Here is a 20,877-nt window from a genome sequence, read left to right as displayed (position 1 = left end):
GAGAACATGACAATATACCATCTCATGTTCCACAGATTCCTTTATTACTCCTGTAAGGTCAGGTTAATAATTAAATAATTGTCAAGGTCTAAACCTTGTCTGCATCCAGTGGGTGCAGTTGCAAATAGTCAATGAATCTCAATCTTATTGGACAGACATAAGCATCATTAATGTATTTTGTTTTAAGCAAAATATTAAAATATAGTTTGAATGTCTTGTAGGTTTGGAAGGTGACATCAGATTAGCTGGATCTGGATCTACTCGGTGCTCTGGAAGAGTTGAAATCTTCCACAGTGGCTCCTGGGGAACAGTCTGTGATGATGGCTGGGACTTGAATGATGCTCAGGTGGTGTGCAGACAGTTGGGCTGTGGGACAGCACTCGGTGCCCCTCATTCAGCCGTGTTTGGTCAAGGAACTGAAACAATCTGGCTTGATGATGTGGACTGTTCAGGAAATGAAAATTCACTAACTACATGTCAACACAAAGGTTTTGGAGAACACAACTGTGGACACTATGAGGACGCTGGTGTCATCTGTTTAGGTATGAAAAACTTCATTATGAGGACACGATATCATAAATATGGAAAAGTGATGTATAACTTTGAGAAGTCACATGTTAAGGTACACATACACATTTTAGTAGTAGTAGTAGAAGTAGTAGGAAGCTCAAGACTATATCAGTCCAAACAGTAAGTCTGTTTAGTCCAAATGAAAGTCCTGAAGTGACCAGGGTACACCACAAATTAAGAAGCTCCACACCTTCAACCTCAGTTATCTGTGGGCTCTACACTCTCCTTCTGTCTGACATGCACTCCCTGTTGCACTCCATGCTGTTTGGTCCAAGGCAGTCTTGGTCTCAGGGTCTGTGTATTTAGGAGTAAAAATATACAATAAATGATGTGTTAGGACATCAGAGGTAAGGGAAGAGGCCAGTACCCGAAACCCACGCAGGCACAGGGAGAAACTCCACACAGCAAGGCTCCAGCTCACCAGAAGGTTCAAAACCTTCTGGTGAAGTGGCAATGCTACAAAGTTTCGGGAAGAAAGGAATACTGATTAACTTTGTAAAAATGGCGCCTTATGCAAATACCTGACCAGGTATTCTTTCAGAGACTTCAGGATGCATGCTTGTCTTGTATGTTGTCTGTCAAACTGAAAAACAGAGACCCCATTCTGATAATATTCACAGTCACCAATTTAGCCAAGATGTTCCATCCAACTAAACGTTCACAGGTAATCAGTATCATCAGCTCCAGAAGGACAATTAACATATAAAGATGAATGTACTGCTAATGATAAAAGTTATTAGCGAAATATAGGTAAAGCCCACAACATTTTTGAAGCTGTAATTAATGTAACTAGCTAGTCACAACTTTTGCCAAATTTGTCTTGTAAATTGTTTTTTGTTGTGACCAAATGATAAACTAAATGAGCAAAATTTAAGAAACCTGCTTTTGTTTGCCAACACTGTGTTTTTTTTTTGTTTTTTTTTGTAGAGTTAATCAGATTAGGATCTGGATCTACTCGCTGCTCTGGAAGACTTGAAATCTTCCACAATGGCTCCTGGGGAACAGTCTGTGATGATGACTGGGACTTGAATGATGCTCAGGTGGTCTGCAGACAGCTGGGCTGTGGGACAGCATTAGATGCCCTTCGTTCAGCCTCTTTTGGTCAAGGAATCGGACAAATCTGGCTTGATGATGTGGACTGTTCAGGAAATGAAAATTCACTAACTGCATGTCAACACAGACGTTTTGGAGAACACAACTGTGCACACCATGAGGACGCTGGTGTCATCTGTTCAGGTAGAAAACCTCATTATTAAGACACGATGCATCTACGATTTAAACTACATATACATTAAGATACACATACAACATTTATAAATTTGTGTTTTGAAAATCAAGTGAAAGCAAAACATGAGTGAACATGGCTTTCATAAGTAATTAATGTCAGCAAATCAACAACACAGCTAACCAGTATTGTTGTGCTGTTTTTACAATAGGTCCACTGTCCAGCGTCTCAATCAATCCTGCCAGTAAGATTACCTGGGGTCAGTACATCAGAATCAACTGTTCAGTTTCAGCTGAACCTTTGGGTGGAAACATAATCTTCTGCTGAAAGTGATGTTCTTGCAAACATTACTATTAGTAAAGAGACAGTTCTTGAAACTAGCAGTATGTACTGATCAGATGTTGTCTCTTTCTGTGTCTCTGTTGCCGCTGGTCTCTTCAGTCATTTCTGGAATCCTGTTGCTGTTCCTGCTTGTCTTGTTGTTGAACTGGAACAGAAGATGGCGAGCCACGGAGACTGTAGCCAGAGTCCTAGCTCAAAGTCTGTACACATCAGAGCATTTAATTTGCAATTTTAAAACAAGTGTTCTTTAAATTTTATTCTGTTGTGTTTCAGTGGCCTTCAGAGTCACAAACCCTTATGAAGACAATGAGGACGGTGACGAGGACTGTGTGAATGTTGATTGTGTGGACATGAATGACCTCAAAGAGAAAACAGGTGGAGTAGATGAGGAAGAGGAAGGTGCCGGTGATTATGATTTTAAGAACTTGACAACAAATCAAAAAATAACACAGTAGAGGAATGATGATTAAAATGACTATGAAAATGTAAACTTATTTAGACAAACAAGTTGTGGACATATATGGACAGCATGAGGATGTCCTATCCTTCATTTTGGCTTCTAGCAGATCTGATCTGATAACCAGTGTCTATGGATCTGTTTCACTTTGGTGACTTTTTGTACATATATTTAGTTCCTGTAGAATGTTAAGACCATCTCAGTGAAATTACTTCCAAGTTTGGTATAAATGTTCACTTGAAGTGAAGCTTTCTCAAGGTCAAAGGTCAAGGGGGTCATAAGAATCATGACAAAAAGTGTCATGCAAGTGTCTTATAGGACAAATGTCTAACAGACCTGAAGGTCAACTCCATTGTGACAGTCTTCATCAAAAACACAAGGGGTAACTTCCTGTCTACACGGAGACCAGCGCAGGCGTATCTGCTAAGGTTTTTATCGTATTGGCGTTTCATCTGCATCCACCCATTTGGGAGCCAGATTAACATTTGAAACTGGGTCCCAGAGTGGATAGATGTCAACATGCCGTATCCATGTTTCCATGGTTATGCCCAATACACAACTTTTCTGAAACGATGATGCCAAAGTGCCACCTCTCTCCTTAACCTGTATACGCTCACTCTGACAACAACAAACTACTGAACTTGTTATTGCATTTACAGCAAAATCTTCTGCTCCTCTACGAACACAGTGAGCAGGGGGATATGGAGAACAGGATAAGCCTCATGCTTTAGATCTATGTTATCTGTTTACATTGCACAAGATTGGTGTGCATGCCCCAAGTCTTCTTTTCTGTTTTTGCCATGTTCCAAATGTAGATATATTTGTTTCCATGTGTTCTCCATGTGTCAGTAGTGGGTGAAATCATTTTAATTTTGTGTGTGATTTAGAAATCATACAAAGGTAAGACAGTAACTTGGTTTTGTGAGCTTTCATTTCTTACTTGGGCCTCAAGAGGGCAGTAGTCAGTCACATCGGAGGATATTCAGAAGGTTTAATTTAACCTGGATATTGTTGTGTTTGAGGGGGCATAGCAGTGTTACAGTTACTGAAATGTAACAATATTTCTTACCCACATTTAAAAACAATTTGGTGGCAGTAGTTTGTTAAAAACACCCCAAGAAAATAAAATTGGTGCAAACAATATATTATATATATATATATATATATATATATATATATATATATATATATATATATATATATATATATATATATATGGTCCAAATGTGTGTTTTATGTGTTACTTTGAAGAACATCACAGTCTCCTCAGACCACACATATCTCTGCAGTGGATGTTTAAAGGAGGGTTTAGCCACATATTTGATGTATGTACTATACATATACCCAATTTGCTGTCTGTTTTTGGGCATAACCTAAATGCTTTCCTATATAAGAATTTTAATAGATGTATAGATAGATGTAGAGATGTGTACTTGGAGTCACCCTCAAGTGTCCAAGATCCTCAGTTAAATAATTTAGCAGGTAGGGTTTGTTTTTCTGCATTTCATAATTATTAAGATTTTGATTTTTTGCCAACGTATCTATAGTAAATACATCGGCACTGACATAAGAAATATTTTTGTATTTGTGGTGCCCTCTAGTGGCTGATGCAAGGAGTGTTCTGAAAAATAGCTTTGAGCTTCTTGCTCGTATAAATAAAAAGCTGGAGGCAAATTTTAAAAATAAATATTACTTCACAATTTGTTTGCAAACAGTTTAACTGTTGAAAAAATGTTTAAGGGAATCATTTTCAACATTTCAATATCTGCCACCTGTTTTTGGTCATAAAGTAAATCAGAATCAGAATTACTTTATGTATCCCTGAGGGGAAATTCTTTTTTGTTACAGACAAATTGAAATCAAAGATAAATTAAAAAATATGAAATAGAAATATATAATAAATATCTAAATACCTAGATAAAGAAGATGAATGTGTAGCTGTGGTCAGAAGTTTATATCATGGACAACAATGTCTGGTGACATAAAACCTGTGCTTGCTGCAGTTAAAACACAGAATCATTCACCGGTAGTCATTTCCTGTTGAAGCCTCACACTGTGGCTGTTTTTGTTACAGATGAATCTTGGGTGACAGCACAAGATGCATCTGTAACAAAAAACAGCTTTAATTTAGTTGAGATTATCAGTAACTTCACAAACACACAGGTAGCATCAACAGAGGCTTCGACAGGAAACGACTACATGATTCTGTGTTTTAATTGCAGCAAGCACAGGTTTCACTGTCTGCCCAGAACTTCCCAGTTACCAGAAACATGAAGAGGGAGTGCTGTGTTAAGCGTTTTCTGAACCTGAAGCTTTTAGTTCAGTTGTGTGTCTTATTAGAGCATTCCGTTTGACAGCCATGGCTGGCAGAAAGGAGATAACCCTACAGCTTCTCACCCTGGGTAAGACATATTTCTGTATTTTTTTTCTTTGCTAGTTATATATATAAAACAACATCTATAAATAGAAAGTCTATGTATCTTTTACATTGATATTCTTTTTTTTTATTTTATGTCTTGTTTTCATTTTCTGCAGTCTCTTTTTTCTTGGCCTCACAGCCCCCTGCTGCAGGTCAGTTTATTTTCATGTTTTATGCATGATTTAATTTTAAGCAAAATATAATAATAATAATAAAATAATAATAATACTAATTTGTCTACCTTGTATCTCTGGAAGGTGACATCAGATTAGCTGGATCTAGATCTACTCGCTGCTCTGGAAGAGTTGAAATCTTCCACAGTGGCTCCTGGGGAACAGTCTGTGATGATGGCTGGGACTTGAATGATGCTCAGGTGGTCTGCAGACAGTTGGGCTGTGGGACAGCATTAGATGCCCCTGATTCATCTGTCTTTGGTGAAGGAATCGGACAAATCTGGCTTGATGATGTGGACTGTTCAGGAAATGAACGTTCTTTACTTGGGTGTCGACACAGTGGGTTTGGAAAACACAACTGTGGACACAGGGAGGATGCTATTGTCTTCTGTTCAGGTAGGAAAACATTTTTAATTGAGCATTATAATGGTTTTCATTTCATGTTAGTTACAACGTTTGCCAGATTTGTCTTTTTAAATTATTTCTGTAATGAAAAAATGACAAAATAAATAAACCACACTGAAGAAATCTGCTCCATTTACTAACAGTTTATGTGTGATTAGTGATTGTAGGGTCTCAGATCCGATTAGCTGGGTCGACTCGATGCTCTGGAAGAGTTGAGGTCTTCCACAACACATACTGGGGAACAGTCTGTGATGATAACTGGGACTTGAATGATGCTCAGGTGGTCTGCAGACAGCTGGACTGTGGGACAGCACTCGGTGCCCCTGGTTCAGCCTCTTTTGGTGAAGGAATTGGACAAATCTTGATTGATGATGTGGACTGTTCAGGAAGTGAAAATTCACTAACTGCATGTCAACACAAAGGTTTTGGAGAACACAACTGTGCACACCATGAGGATGCTGGTGTCGTCTGTTCAGGTAGGAAAAACTTTAAGGACACAATTTCATAAATATCTCATACTGACTCGTGACTCTGGGAGCTGACACACATACAGCAGTTTTTTTAAAGGTCTTTAAAGTGGCAAACTCAATAACAACACAGCTAAGTGATATAATTGTGCTGCTTTTTCAGCAAGTCTCCCAAAGCCCAGCATCTCAATCAGTCCTGCCGGTGAGGTCGCCTGGGGTCAGTTCGTCAGTATCATCTGTTTAGTTTCAGCTGAACATTTGGGTGGAACATTCATCCTCAATAAGAAAGACTCCTTTGTGGCACAATCCAGTTCTGGTATCTTCAACATTACTAAAGTGGACTTTGAACATGAAGGATTGTACCAGTGTCAGTATAAGAAAAATATTTCACGTCAGACGTTCAGCTCCTCCCCCAGTGACTCAGTCAGTCTGGTTGTTACAGGTAAGAAAATAAAACTGATTTCTGAGTAGGTTTGAGAATTTACAACACTTATATTTCTTTGTCCGTTAAATACCCAGTGAGACTGCCAAAACCCAGCGTCACCCTGGCTTCTCCTAATGGTGCAGAGGTCACCAGAGGTTACAGCTTTGTCTTCACCTGCTCAATCAACACCAGATATTCTGGTGGCCATTTCTCTCTCTTCTTCTCTGGCTCCAACACCATCAACACCAAACCAGCAGTCAATAACTCAGCCTCCTTCAGCTTTCCTGTAGCTGAGTATGAACACCAGGGGAACTACAGCTGTGTGTATGAAGTCACAGTGTCTTCAAGGAACTTCACTTCTGCTGAGACAGCACCAATTTATATCGCCATTAAATGTGAGTATTTAATTTTTTTTATGAGTAACAGCAAAGACAGAGAATATTTTTTAGTGTTGTTATTGAGACTAGACAGAAAACCAAAAGCAGACGACAGACAAGAGGTAATAAGAATAATATAAAACGACACAGGAACAGAAACTGATGAGGTTTGCATTTTAGTGTGGTTGCATGAGTGATGACCAGTAAGAAGTCTCAGCTATGCAATTGTATGCTGTTCTGATAACATAATCCTTTCAGGTCTGCAATATGGAAACATCGTCTGCAAATTTCAATTTTAAAAATTCAGACAGATCAACAACAAATGGAGTTATTGTGACTAATAAGATGAGGTGGTACGTATGTAATCTACAAAGGCTTCAGGAGATTGTGGCATTTGCGAAGAAGAGAAGGGGACCAAACACAGAGCTCTGTGGTACCCCGTGACTGACTGCCTAGTCTCTTTTCCAGGTTTGACTGCTGACTAGAAAAGCATCAGAGATACCAGTAGTTCAGATTAGGTCAAAAGAAAAATGTATACAGTGGCAAAGTGCAGCAAGAGGTTTACCAAGATGAGAAGTGGTAAGTGGTTCTTGCAAGCATCGGTTTCAGTGACGAAACAGTTCCTGAAACCAGACCGGCAGCACGTACTCGATCAAATGTTGTCTCTTTTAGTGTCACTGTTGCCGCTGGTCTCTTCAGTCGTTGCTGGAATCCTGTTGCTGCTCCTGCTGGTCTTGTTGTTGCTCTGTTTGGTCTGTTGGAGAAGGCGACGAGCCATTCAGAGTGGAACCATTGTCCCTGTTCAAAGTCTGTACACATCAGAACATGAATTTTGCAATTTAAAAACAAAGATTCTTTAAAATGTATTCTGTTGTTTTTCAGTGGGCTTCAGAGTCATGAACTCTTATGAAGAAGATGAGGACGATTACGAGGAATATGTGAATGTTAAGTTTGTATGTAATATGAAGAACCTCAAAGAGGAAGCATGGGGAGTAGAAGGCGGCAATGATTATGTGTAGCCAGTGAGCGAGGACGAGCATAGATTACATAGATTCAGTTCCTATAGAATGTTAAAATCAGCTCAATTAAATTTTAAAAATAAAGTTTGGTACAAATGTTCACTTATAAATTTGAATTACAATTTGATGGTAAATGGTCAAATGTGGTCATAAGGACCATGTGTGTCCCTAATACCTTGTATTGTCCAGTTACATGTATAATAACCAGACTGAGCTAGGTGGTTTAATAACACGCTAGGTATTCACACAATCTTTTATTTTCTCCCCTTTGATATGACTGAGATATTTTGTTTTTACCAGCATTTATTAACATTAACCCTCATGCGTTGTTCGGGACATTTTTGTCCTCTGAGAGAAATTTTTCTGTTTATTTTGGCCATAACTTTGTCAATATGTGGACAAATTGAATCATTTTTCCTCAATAAGCTTAATTTTACATAAATTTTGTTAATATGATTTTAAAATTTTTCATAGGTCAACGGTACACTGTGGGCAAATTTTACCCCCTAATGTGTTGTTCGGGGACAAAAACGTCCCCTAACTTTAACGGTTTTAAAAATATATTAGATAAATATTTTTTTGAAATTTTTTTGCATAGACCTTTTAATTAACTTCAGTTCTAATCAACAGTAGTGAAAAAATCATTTTCCCCCAGGATTTTAACCCTTTAATCACCAATTTTATAAGGGGTGGTGCTGAAAATTGAAAAAAAAAAACACAAAATGGCTCATTTTTAATAGAAAAGGTGAATGTGGACTGGATTCTTTTGAACCTTTATTACAGTCTTGGTCATGTCAAACATCAGTAAAAAAATTGACTTGATTGCATTATTAGTTTTTGCACAGCACTGGATTTTCTTTTTTTCTCCCTAATGTGTTGTTCGGGGACAAAAACGTCCCCTAACTTTAACGGTTTTAAAAATATATTAGATAAATATATTTTTGAATTTTTTTTGCATAGACCTTTTCATTAACTTCAGTTCTAATCAACAGTAGTGAAAAAATCATTTTCCCCCAGGATTTTAACCCTTTAATCACCAATTTTATAAGGGGTGGTGCTGAAAATTGAAAAAAAAACACACAAAATGGCTCATTTTTAATAGAAAAGGTGAATGTGGACTGGATTCTTTTGAACCTTTATTACAGTCTTGGTCATGTCAAACATCAGTAAAAAAATTGACTTTATTGCATTATTAGTTTTTGCACAGCACTGGATTTTCTTTTTTTCTCCCATTTTGTCCCATAGACTTACATTATAAACACACTTTTTTTGACTGCACAGCCATGGCACTAAATAATCATGCATTCTTGATTGTTGGTGGTTTACCCTGTTGGTAGGAGGTAACATTTGTGATTTTTACAGTTAACAACTTAATTACCATATTAACCCTTTACCTGCAGGCCTGTGCTCATGTACTGTAGTTTCTGGCTTAAGTATATGGAGTTATAGGGAGTATTTTAGCACATAATTGTGTGTCTACACACTGTGTGTGTATGTTAGAGAGGAAGAGAGCCATTTGCACACTGTCAGGGATGGAAAGTCAGGAAAATAAAGTTACTAAGTAAGTGAAGTGTACCTAATTCAGACGTACAACGGCAATGCATAAGCATGTAAAATGAAAACATCCAGGAGTTCTGGCGTCTGAAGTTGTGGATGGGTAAAATAGCTGTTTTTTTTTTTTTTTTTAGCTTTCGGAAAACACGTCCTCCAGTAGAGTGACTTTACTTTTAGGTTAGTGTCTCAGTTGAGATCACTGAATTAGTCTAAGTGAGGTCTAAGTGCCCCTTTTCCATGGTGTGTTGCGCTCCACACGACCATACCTACATGTGCATGTTACTAAATAGACACCATAGATAGATAACTTGATAACATAATAAATAATCATTGACTAACCAAATCTAATCTACAGTTTAGTCCCCTACTAAAATTAGTATTAAAAGTAGTTTAGTAAAGTAAAGTAAAGTAAATTTGTTGCAGCCCTAAAAGTAAGTGCCGGGCCCTTTGATGCTGAGAGGTTCAGACTAAACAAAACAAAAACACTAGTGGACTTGCATGCATCCTCCTGGTCATTTAATGGTGACAAGAGCAGCAAGCAGCATGAAGAGAGGATTCACCTGTGCATGAGTGAAGGATTCACTTGTGAACGAATGAAGGATTCGCTTGTGAACAAGTGACGGATCTACTTGTGCAGCCTTCACAGCTTCACAGCCTGGCCCTTCATAGAGCCAGGCTGCACAATCATTTCCAGAGATTGTGCACAAGTGAATCCTCTCTTCATGTTGCTTTCTGCTCTTCTCACCATCAAATGACCACAAGGTCACATGTAAGACCACTTGCCTTTTTGTTTTGTTTAGTCTGCACCTGTAGACATCAAAGAGCCACACGTGCATAGCAACACTTTCTTTGTTTTTGTTTACTATGAAGACTCTGTGGTTGTGTGTACTCACAGACAACAAGATCAGTGTGCAAATGGCTCTCTTCCTCTCTAACATACACACACAGTGTGTAGACACACAATTATGTGCTAAAATACTCCCTATAACTCCATATACAAGCCAGAAACTACACTACATGAGCACAGGCCTGCAGGTAAAGGGTTAATATGGTAATTAAGTTGTTAACTGTAAAAATCACAAATTTTACCTCCTACCAACAGGGTAAACCACCAACAATCAAGAATGCATGATTATGTAGTGCCATGGCTGTGCAGTCAAAAAAAGTGTGTTTATAATGTAAGTCTATGGGACAAAATGGGAGAAAAAAAGAAAATCCAGTGCTGTGCAAAAACTAATAATGCAATAAAGTCAATTTTTTTACTGATGTTTGACATGACCAAGACTGTAATAAAGGTTCAAAAGAATCCAGTCCACATTCACCTTTTCTATTAAAAATGAGCCATTTTGTGTGTTTTTTTTTCAATTTTCAGCACCACCCCTTATAAAATTGGTGATTAAAGGGTTAAAATCCTGGGGGAAAATGATTTTTTCACTACTGTTGATTAGAACTGAAGTTAATTAAAAGGTCTATGCAAAAAAATTTCAAAAAAATATTTATCTAATATATTTTTAAAACCGTTAAAGTTAGGGGACGTTTTTGTCCCCGAACAACACATTAGGGAGAAAAAAAGAAAATCCAGTGCTGTGCAAAAACTAATAATGCAATCAAGTCAATTTTTTTACTGATGTTTGACATGACCAAGACTGTAATAAAGGTTCAAAAGAATCCAGTCCACATTCACCTTTTCTATTAAAAATGAGCCATTTTGTGTTTTTTTTTTTCAATTTTCAGCACCACCCCTTATAAAATTGGTGATTAAAGGGTTAAAATCCTGGGGGAAAATGATTTTTTCACTACTGTTGATTAGAACTGAAGTTAATTAAAAGGTCTATGCAAAAAAATTTCAAAAAAATATTTATCTAATATATTTTTAAAACCGTTAAAGTTAGGGGACGTTTTTGTCCCCGAACAACACATTAGGGTAGTGTTTGCGAACAATGCATGAGGGTTAAACACCTTTTAAATAAAAAAACAGCTGCTGTCATGCAGTCATCCTTTCTGGCTGCCGTCGCAGCGAGTACCCATCCCTGTGAACCAGTGGCGTAGGAAGCATTAAAAATGTGGGGGGGGCACCTTCTGTGGGTGGGTGGTGAAAAAAAGTACATCAGTATATTATGAAATATAATATAATAATATGAAGGAGTTGCGTTTTCCTGTGGATTTTAGCAGGTTGTTAAACTATTTTACCTACAGAAGTAAACACTTCATGACTATTTCAGAGACAGATTCAACAAAAACTCGGTGACAAACAGAAACTAATTCCAAGTGAAACAACAGTTTTGTCAAACATACTGGTGTTACTACACTAACAGCCTCCATATCTGAGGCCTTCTCTCATTTACAGAGACAAAAAACTGGCAAATCCCATAGAAAAATGAACCAAACTGCTTAATGCAGATAATACTGAAACAAAATACTAACTTACAAATAAATGCATGTCTTTATTTTTATTTGCTTATAAAACTACTTAATTCACAACAAACGTGGTGGATGTGTTTATAATGATGCGCTGCCTCATCTGCTGCATCAGTGTGTCCCTGTTCATATAATGCTCCACTGTGTCCTGACGTCCATCACATGTGTTTTATTCTTGCTGATAAGAATAGGAGCAGGTGGCTGTGTGCACTGGCTCGGCGAGGCTGAAGCTAGCAGGCTAACAGGAGCTAACCTGGCCCTTATTACAACATGGGTTAATGCTGAAAACAACTCTAACTCTCCGTGTCTTTGTTAGAATCTCCTCATGTCCATTGTGTGTGGGGAGGGAGCAGAAAAGGCAACAACATGTCATCAGACAAATAAGACCGTCTACTGTAACTGACAGTAAACAGCAGCTTCCTCCCAACGTTTCTAAGTTGATTTAACATCAACCTAACGTCTCCTGGGGCCATGTGACAAACAGTCAGGCTTCAGCATGAGCTGGACTTTGTGGGATGACACTGACGTCACCTCCTCCAGCTTCGACCAGCACCGACGGTTCTCTTTACGGTGTTTTACGCTCGCTCGAAGAGACCACTGGCTTTGTTAGGTCTGTTACTATAGTAACGGTATTGCAGCGCTGTGGTAACCAGGAAAACATGGAGTGGATTTCAGCGGTGAGGTTATTCTCTTATGAACCAAGTGGAACGGAGTTTTTCACGAGCAATCGAAACAGCGTTAGGTGGAGTTTACTACTCACTAAATGTGGGGGGGTCCAAACGGGCCGTTTTAAAATGTGGGGGGGCATGTCCCCCTCTGATATAATGGTAGCGACGCCTATGACGTTAGCACTTAGCTTGGTGAAAGCTGCCAGCCTACCTGCAGTGGGCTCTCTGTGCCTCCCTACGATGGTGTACTACACTCATTCAGCCTTCCACTCTAAACATGTCCTAAGACACCTGAGTGACAGTCACCGCTTCCACATCAACAGTAGAGAGGCAGCCAGATACATCCAACAGCTAGAAGACATGCAGGGTCAGCCATCTTACCTCCACTCTCTTCATATTTCCTCCTTCATATCGTCAAACTCCAAATGTAAAGTCTCCTAAATCTCTCCTCAGCCAGTCAGCTCCACAAAGAGGCTACATCTGTGACACAACACTCCTCAGACAAAGACTCAGCTGCAGCAACTTCACATCCTCCATGTCTGACTGCAGTGTTGAAGCAGCCTGGTCCAAAGAGGAAGAGGATGGGGAGGATGAAGACTCTATATCTGGTCAGAATTCACAAGCTTCTCCACGGTGTGTCTGTTGATGGACCTGCACTGTTCCCTTCTTCTTACTGGGCAGGTTAGTCCACAAAGCTTTTCATGTTTGATTGTTTTATTGAAGATGTCATTTTATCTACTCTCTTCTTTTGGATCAGCTGTCACCATGGAGATGAAACAGGTGAGCAAGATGCAGATTTCTCTCTGTTTGGAAATTTCCTGCATCAAAAGCAAACAGTTGTTTTTCTCTGTGATGGTGAGGTGCTGTTGACAAGAGCTGAGGAGGGAGTGTCTGTGGACTGATTTACAGCCAGAGGCATAAAGGGCTTCTATATAAAGGACGACTGAACCGGTCTGACAGCTGGGTGACTCTGCACTCAGACCTGTTCTATCCACTGTTAACCCCTTCATGTCAGTGTTGTGTCAGGTGTGCTGTGTTCAAGGCGTGGTTTCTGTTCATTGTTCATTTCCTGTCAGACAGACTGCAGCAGAACCAGCAGCTCCACACATGAAGGTGGATGAGCTATGAGTGCTATGAGTCAGTGTGAGGACAGAGAGGAGGGAGTCCCTCCCTCTAAGAGGACTCTGTGTGGGGACCATGAGAGCCGGACCACAGCTCAGAGGTAAGAGGACGTCTCTAACTGTCCAAGACTCTTCTCCATGTCACAGCTCACACTCACATTATTCACACATCTGCATGTGTTCAAGAACAAAGCAGCAGCACACTGCACACTCTGCTGGACCTGGACCTGGACCTGGACCTGGACCTGGACCATGGATGAGGCCATTTATTTCAAAACTGTATATTTCTGCAGAAACACAGACAGCTTTACAAGCTTTCCAACACTACTGTAGCTGTTAGGCCCATGTTTAGCTGGGACCTAGACTCTTCCTCCTCCAAGTCTCAGGGTCCTGGTTTGTTTGGGTCCTGCATGCACACACCTCAGTCATGCACACCATACACTGCTGATTATTCTGACTAACACAGCCTGTACAGAACTCTAATGTGGATTCTGTACAACACCAAAATGGAGAAACCAGACGGAATGATGATTCTGTCTGGACCCTTTTCTGATAACTCTGATAAATTCATGAGAATAAATCTTTTCATAGAGCGTTTTATTCCCACGGTCACGGGGACAGTCGCTAACCAGTGTGATTGCAACAGCGGAGAATAAAGTTAGACTAGAGAGCGAGAGAAAGGAGGAGATTATTAGATTATTAGTGTTAGAGACAGTTGAGTTGAAGAAGGCAGTGAAGGCAGATGAGGAGAGACGTAAGATTCTATATCAGGCATATCTGTGCTGCATAGATGATGATTGTGAGGAGTCCGGTAGTACCACTGACATTAAACAGGAAGTAGAGAGCGAGGGAACTCAGGGGGCTGAGATACCGCCTCCCTATTCACCCGCCTCTGCTGTAGCTTCTGCCTCGCCTCAGACCCCACCGCTGGGATGTACCCCATCATGACTGTCCCTGATGGGAGGGGGCGAGTAACAGACAGACAGACAGGAGTGAACTCTAGTCAACCTGGTGCCCAGCAGCACTGGTATAGACAGGAAACAGAGGAGGGGCTTCCCCTGTTGCTTCAGCAGGCCCTGAAAAATGACCCTGATTTACCAGGAAGTGATTCTGTTGATTGGGAGAGACATGTTGTACACCATATGAATTTACATATAGAAAACAACTGAGTACCTCAGCCTGCTCCCCCACCCCAGCCACAGTCCCCAGTTGTGGGTAATCCTGATATGTATTTAACGCCACCTTGGGCCAACATCATAGAGGAAGTAACTGGAGGGGAAAAGAGGGTGGCCGTGGGGGAGGGGGGCATGGAAGGGGTGGATACAGCGGTATGAGTGGGGGTGACTGCTTCTACTGTGGAAAACCTGGCCACTGGGAAAGAGACTGTCACTACAAGCAGTCCCGTGAGTGACCACAAGGGGCTCCCTGGTATCCTCCCCAGGGAAGTGGCATCTCACATTATTCCGTCGGTTGGCAACATCTGCCATTCACAGAACTTGTAAAACTGTGTCAGCAGGCCAGCACCACAGTCATTGTTTCATTCGCTCCAGCTCATCACCAGTGAATCTGATGCCCAGAGACTGGAACCTCCATTATGTGCTCCCCAGATGGATTAATAGGGACATTTGTTACTGGACAGACTTTTTATGCTCCCAGAGTGTTGGAGTAACTGGACAGTGGCTGATGAGAACCACTACGATACAGATGTCTTGTGAAGATATCTGCTGGACTCGTTTTCTGTCTTGTTTGTGGCTGAGGAGGGAGTAGCTGCTGACGTATAGTTAACACCAGAATAGTTTAAATGGCTCAAAATGGCAGATAATAGTGTGCCACTTGTTTGCTTAGTCATTGTTCCACACATAATATTACAGAATTAGGCTCCATGGTTAGGAAAAGCTATTTCTAATGAATAGGCCATCACAGAGGATAGGTGTTTAGAATTCTTCATCCTTTAAAGCTTATTAGGTTACCATTCATACAGTAGAGGCATAATAAGGCTCAGGAGATGTTAGCCACACTATCGCACAGCATACGGTCTTCATCATTTACTGATGTAGGTTTTGTGCCTCCTGTACTCTTGTCTCTTTCATTGTCTCAACTTCCACCGATCTGGCTCACCTAGATCACTTAGCTCCATTTTATCTGGATGTTTCTGAAACAGGTGGAGTTGTGAATGGTGTTCTGTTCCAGAAAAAAAGAGGGTGAGACAGGTATTAATGTATTTGACCCAGGTTCTGCAGGGGGGTTGCAAGGTGGAGCAGGCTTTAGGCCTAAAACATAGGTATGGTGCAGTATATCAGCCACAGTCACAGGGAAAAGTGGAAAGGATGAAACTAAAACCTAAAACAAAAAATGGGCTAAAATCTGTGCACAGACCAAATTAACATGGGTTCAAATATTTTCTATTGACTTGATGTGTGTATGATGTTCTGTTAATAACCATATGATTTACAACCTATGAGCTTCTTGCAGGTCTACAGTTTCCCGGACCAGCTGGCCCGCTGAGACTGAAAGAGTATGCAGTATGGTGTTAATAGAAACCATAATATAATGAATTTAAAGCTTTGGTGTCAGCTTTTGCATTACAGGTGAAAGGAGAGACGGAGAGTCCAGGCGGAGCCACACCACACACAGCCGAGTGGGCCCTCCTGAAGGTGATAAAAAGGAAGTGGTCGGAGCCTAGGTGGACTGGACCAAATCAGATGGTGGACAGGACATCCCATGCGGTGAGGCTTAAAGGGAAAGGCGACATCTGGTATCATTGGATACCATACTAGCTAGCTAGTTGTTAAAATCACAAATCTGAATGCCGTGAATATACTGAAACGTCTCATGTGTTATTTTACCGTACTAACCGGGTGAAGTTACCATGGAGACAGCACACCACAATCAAAACAAAACACTGAACTAAGCTCCACGGCGACAACCTTTGATGACATCATCAAAGGTTGTCGCCGTGGAGCTTAGTACACAAACAAGAGCATTTTGGCACATGGATTCAAGCATTCAGGATTATTTTCCATTGAGCGAGGACTATTTCTTCAACTAAAGATATGTTCAGGAGCGAGAGTGCTGCTCTGCTACGTGCAGAAAACGATCAGCTGCGTGCCGACCTGGCTTCTCTAAAAAAGAAGATGGCCCACAAGGAGCAAAAGTGGGAGGAGCAGGCAGCAGCATTAAAGGAGGATCTGGCCATTAAACAGCGTGCATTGGCAGGCATGCATGAGGACATGTATTCACAACAACAGTTTATGGATGTGCAGCTCAAAGAAGCCACCGATGAAAATCGGTGCCTCAGAGACACTGTGGAAGAGCTGCAGGTCTACAAAGCTGTTTCTATGAGATGGTCTATAATTTTGGACAGGAGGTGTGTTGATATGACCTGTAAACTTAGCACTCTGCACTCCCACGTAGAAGAGGATAAAGACATCATCATCACTATGACCAGTAAAAAAAACGCTCTCGACTGCCAACTGAAGGAGAGCGCAGAGGTGATGCACACACGACTGCTGCACCTGGAAGAGGTGCTCGCAGTTAAAGACGAAAGCCTTGAGAGCATGCAGCAGCTCCTTAACGAGGTTAGAGAGGAGAAGAGGCTCCTGGAAGAGGAACTCAGCGAGCCGAAGATTTCCAAGAAGGAGCAAAAAAAGGCAGATAAGAAGCTGCAGAAAGAACGTGAGCAGAGGGAGAAACAAGAAAAGAAGGATCGCAAGAAGAGAGAGAAGCAGGAAAAGAAAGAACGTGAGGAGAGAGAGAAGCAGGAAAAGAAGGATTGCAAGGAGAGAGAGAAGCAGGAAAAGAAGGATTGCAAGAAGAGAGAGAAGCAAGAAAAGAAGGATTGCAAGGAGAGAGAGAAGCAAGAAAAGAAGGATCGCAAGGAGAGAGAGAAGCAAGAAAAGAAAGAACGGAAGGAGGCGTCATGGCGTATGAGGAGCTGACTTCTCTTCTTCAGCTAGACACTGCGGACCAGGCCAACCAGACTGGCTTTGCCTGTGTAGCAGGGAGGCGTCCCACACCTGGAACTGACCTGTTATTTCTTCAGCTTCTAACATGTTTGGTGCTTCTGTTCTTTTTTTGTTTTTGTTGATCATACATGAGAATAATCTGTTCACTGAAAAACTGTAACTGTGTGTGTGGTCTGTTGCATTAAACATTCAATGTCTTACATTTGTTATTTTAAAATGCTGCACAAATAATGAAACCCAGATATGCTGGCAACAGTTTACTGTATTTGGATTTGAATAAAATGCATTACATATACAGGATAGAACAAAAACAGTGATAACAATTATTATCACGTGCTGTCCTCAGGCAGGTGAAGACTGGTCTGGTGCAGCGTCTGGTCATAAGATCACAGAGCTGTGGAGAGAATATCACAATTACACAATGTACAGTAATTACAGCAAGACATAAAGAGAGCAGCAGTAAACTGAACAATGACAACAGCAGCAGGTCTATGACGACGCTGCTCTGCTCGTCCTCAGCTACAACAACAGAGAGACAACGCAGCATGTTTAGCAGCGCCCATAATGATAATGACCATCGACAAGAACAAAGTCTTTGTATCCACATCAAGTTTGTCAGATCAGATCAACGGTAAATGGAAGAAAAACTGCTTCAAAATGCAGAAAGAGCCTGTTAGCATCACGTTAGCATCACGTTAGCCAGTGGCGTAGGAAGCATTAAAACTGTGGGGGGGCACCTTCTGTGGGTGGGTGGTGAAAAAAAGTACATCAGTATATTATGAAATATAATATAATAATATGAAGTAGTTGCGTTTTCCTGTGGATTTTAGCAGGTTGTTAAACTATTTTACCTACAGAAGTAAACACTTCATGACTATTTCAGAGACAGATTCAACAAAAACTCGGTGACAAACAGAAACTAATTCCAAGTGAAACAACAGTTTTGTCAAACATACTGGTGCTACTACACTAACAGCCTCCATATCTGAGGCCTTCTCTCATTTACAGAGACAAAAAACTGGCAAATCCCATAGAAAAATGAACCAAACTGCTTAATGCAGATAATACTGAAACACTAAAAATACTAACTTACAAATAAATGCATGTCTTTATTTTTATTTGCTTATAAAACTACTTAATTCACAACAAACGTTGTGAATGTGTTTATAATGATGCGCTGCCTCATCTGCTGCATCAGTGTGTCCCTGTTCATATAATGCTCCACTGTGTCCTGACGGTCCATCACATGTGTTTTATTCTTGCTGATAAGAATAGGAGCAGGTGGCTGTGTGCACTGGCTCGGCGAGGCTGAAGCTAGCAGGCTAACAGGAGCTAACCTGGCCCTTATTACAACATGGGTTAATGCTGAAAACAACTCTAACTCTCCGTGTCTTTGTTAGAATCTCCTCATGTCCATTGTGTGTGGGGAGGGAGCAGAAAAGACAACAACATGTCGTCAGACAAATAAGACCGTCTACTGTAACTGACAGTAAACAGCAGCTTCCTCCCAACGTTTCTAAGTTGATTTAACATCAACCTAACGTCTCCTGGGGCCATGTGACAAACAGTCAGGCTTCAGCATGAGCTGGACTTTGTGGGATGACACTGACGTCACCTCCTCCAGCTTCGACCAGCACCGACGGTTCTCTTTACGGTGTTTTACGCTCGCTCGAAGAGACCACTGGCTTTGTTAGGTCTGTTACTATAGTAACGGTATTGCAGCGCTGTGGTAACCAGGAAAACATGGAGTGGATTTCAGCGGTGAGGTTATTCTCTTATGAACCAAGTGGAACGGAGTTTTTCACGAGCAATCGAAACAGCGTTAGGTGGAGTTTCCTACTCACTAAATGTGGGGGGGTCCAAACGGGCCGTTTTAAAATGTGGGGGGGGCATGTCCCCCTCTGATATAATGGTAGCGACGCCTATGACGTTAGCACTTAGCTTGGTGAAAGCTGCCAGCCTACCTGCAGTGGGCTCTCTGTGCCTCCCTACGATGGTGTACTACACTCATTCAGCCTTCCACTCTAAACATGTCCTAAGACACCTGAGTGACAGTCACCGCTTCCACATCAACAGTAGAGAGGCAGCCAGATACATCCAACAGCTAGAAGACATGCAGGGTCAGCCATCTTACCTCCACTCTCTTCATATTTCCTCCTTCATATCGTCAAACTCCAAATGTAAAGTCTCCTAAATCTCTCCTCAGCCAGTCAGCTCCACAAAGAGGCTACATCTGTGACACAACACTCCTCAGACAAAGACTCAGCTGCAGCAACTTCACATCCTCCATGTCTGACTGCAGTGTTGAAGCAGCCTGGTCCAAAGAGGAAGAGGATGGGGAGGATGAAGACTCTATATCTGGTCAGAATTCACAAGCTTCTCCACGGTGTGTCTGTTGATGGACCTGCACTGTTCCCTTCTTCTTACTGGGCAGGTTAGTCCACAAAGCTTTTCATGTTTGATTGTTTTATTGAAGATGTCATTTTATCTACTCTCTTCTTTTGGATCAGCTGTCACCATGGAGATGAAACAGGTGAGCAAGATGCAGATTTCTCTCTGTTTGGAAATTTCCTGCATCAAAAGCAAACAGTTGTTTTTCTCTGTGATGGTGAGGTGCTGTTGACAAGAGCTGAGGAGGGAGTGTCTGTGGACTGATTTACAGCCAGAGGCATAAAGGGCTTCTATATAAAGGACGACTGAACCGGTCTGACAGCTGGGTGACTCTGCACTCAGACCTGTTCTATCCACTGTTAACCCCTTCATGTCAGTGTTGTGTCAGGTGTGCTGTGTTCAAGGCGTGGTTTCTGTTCATTGTTCATTTCCTGTCAGACAGACTGCAGCAGAACCAGCAGCTCCACACATGAAGGTGGATGAGCTATGAGTGCTATGAGTCAGTGTGAGGACAGAGAGGAGGGAGTCCCTCCCTCTAAGAGGACTCTGTGTGGGGACCATGAGAGCCGGACCACAGCTCAGAGGTAAGAGGACGTCTCTAACTGTCCAAGACTCTTCTCCATGTCACAGCTCACACTCACATTATTCACACATCTGCATGTGTTCAAGAACAAAGCAGCAGCACACTGCACACTCTGCTGGACCTGGACCTGGACCTGGACCTGGACCATGGATGAGGCCATTTATTTCAAAACTGTATATTTCTGCAGAAACACAGACAGCTTTACAAGCTTTGCAACACTACTGTAGCAGTTAGGCCCATGTTTAGCTGGGACCTAGACTCTTCCTCCTCCAAGTCTCAGGGTCCTGGTTTGTTTGGGT

The 20,877-nt window shown here is 41.3% G+C and overlaps 2 protein-coding genes across 2 annotated transcripts; both read left to right on the top strand.

The window, feature by feature from the left end:
• The first annotated feature begins 4,906 nt into the window (after positions 1-4,906).
• On the top strand, positions 4,907-7,939 carry LOC114439552 (deleted in malignant brain tumors 1 protein-like). Its single transcript, XM_028411573.1, has 8 exons — positions 4,907-4,996; positions 5,130-5,165; positions 5,271-5,582; positions 5,759-6,067; positions 6,222-6,500; positions 6,578-6,877; positions 7,532-7,666; positions 7,742-7,939. Exons 1-8 carry the CDS (start codon positions 4,954-4,956, stop codon positions 7,876-7,878), a joined length of 1,551 nt encoding a protein of 516 aa, XP_028267374.1. The 5' UTR covers positions 4,907-4,953; the 3' UTR covers positions 7,879-7,939.
• An 11,658-nt stretch (positions 7,940-19,597) lies between these two features.
• LOC114439908 (FERM domain-containing protein 6-like) lies at positions 19,598-20,478 on the top strand. Its single transcript, XM_028412108.1, has 3 exons — positions 19,598-19,724; positions 19,811-20,038; positions 20,434-20,478. The coding sequence occupies exons 1-3, from the start codon at positions 19,598-19,600 to the stop codon at positions 20,466-20,468; spliced, it is 390 nt and encodes a 129-aa protein (XP_028267909.1). The 3' UTR covers positions 20,469-20,478.
• The last annotated feature ends 399 nt before the right edge of the window (positions 20,479-20,877 follow it).

Source organism: Parambassis ranga, chromosome 8 (assembly GCF_900634625.1).
Source record: "Parambassis ranga chromosome 8, fParRan2.1, whole genome shotgun sequence".
Classification (NCBI taxonomy): Eukaryota; Metazoa; Chordata; class Actinopteri; family Ambassidae; genus Parambassis; species Parambassis ranga.
This window is presented reverse-complemented; position numbering and strand designations above follow the sequence as displayed.

What these genes read in the sequence shown, in the direction of transcription:
- LOC114439552 (XM_028411573.1), top strand. Translation starts at nt 4,954, where the DNA reads ATGGCTGGCAGAAAGGAGATAACCCTACAGCTTCTCACCCTGG. An exon ending in CCTACAGCTTCTCACCCTGG is followed by an intron (nt 4,997 to 5,129) that starts GTAAGACATATT and finishes CATTTTCTGCAG; the next exon opens with TCTCTTTTTTCTTGGCCTCA. An exon ending in CTCACAGCCCCCTGCTGCAG is followed by an intron (nt 5,166 to 5,270) that starts GTCAGTTTATTT and finishes TATCTCTGGAAG; the next exon opens with GTGACATCAGATTAGCTGGA.
- LOC114439908 (XM_028412108.1), top strand. Translation starts at nt 19,598, where the DNA reads ATGGTGTACTACACTCATTCAGCCTTCCACTCTAAACATGTCCTAAGA. An exon ending in ACAGCTAGAAGACATGCAGG is followed by an intron (nt 19,725 to 19,810) that starts GTCAGCCATCTT and finishes ATCTCTCCTCAG; the next exon opens with CCAGTCAGCTCCACAAAGAG. An exon ending in CCCTTCTTCTTACTGGGCAG is followed by an intron (nt 20,039 to 20,433) that starts GTTAGTCCACAA and finishes ATTTCCTGTCAG; the next exon opens with ACAGACTGCAGCAGAACCAG.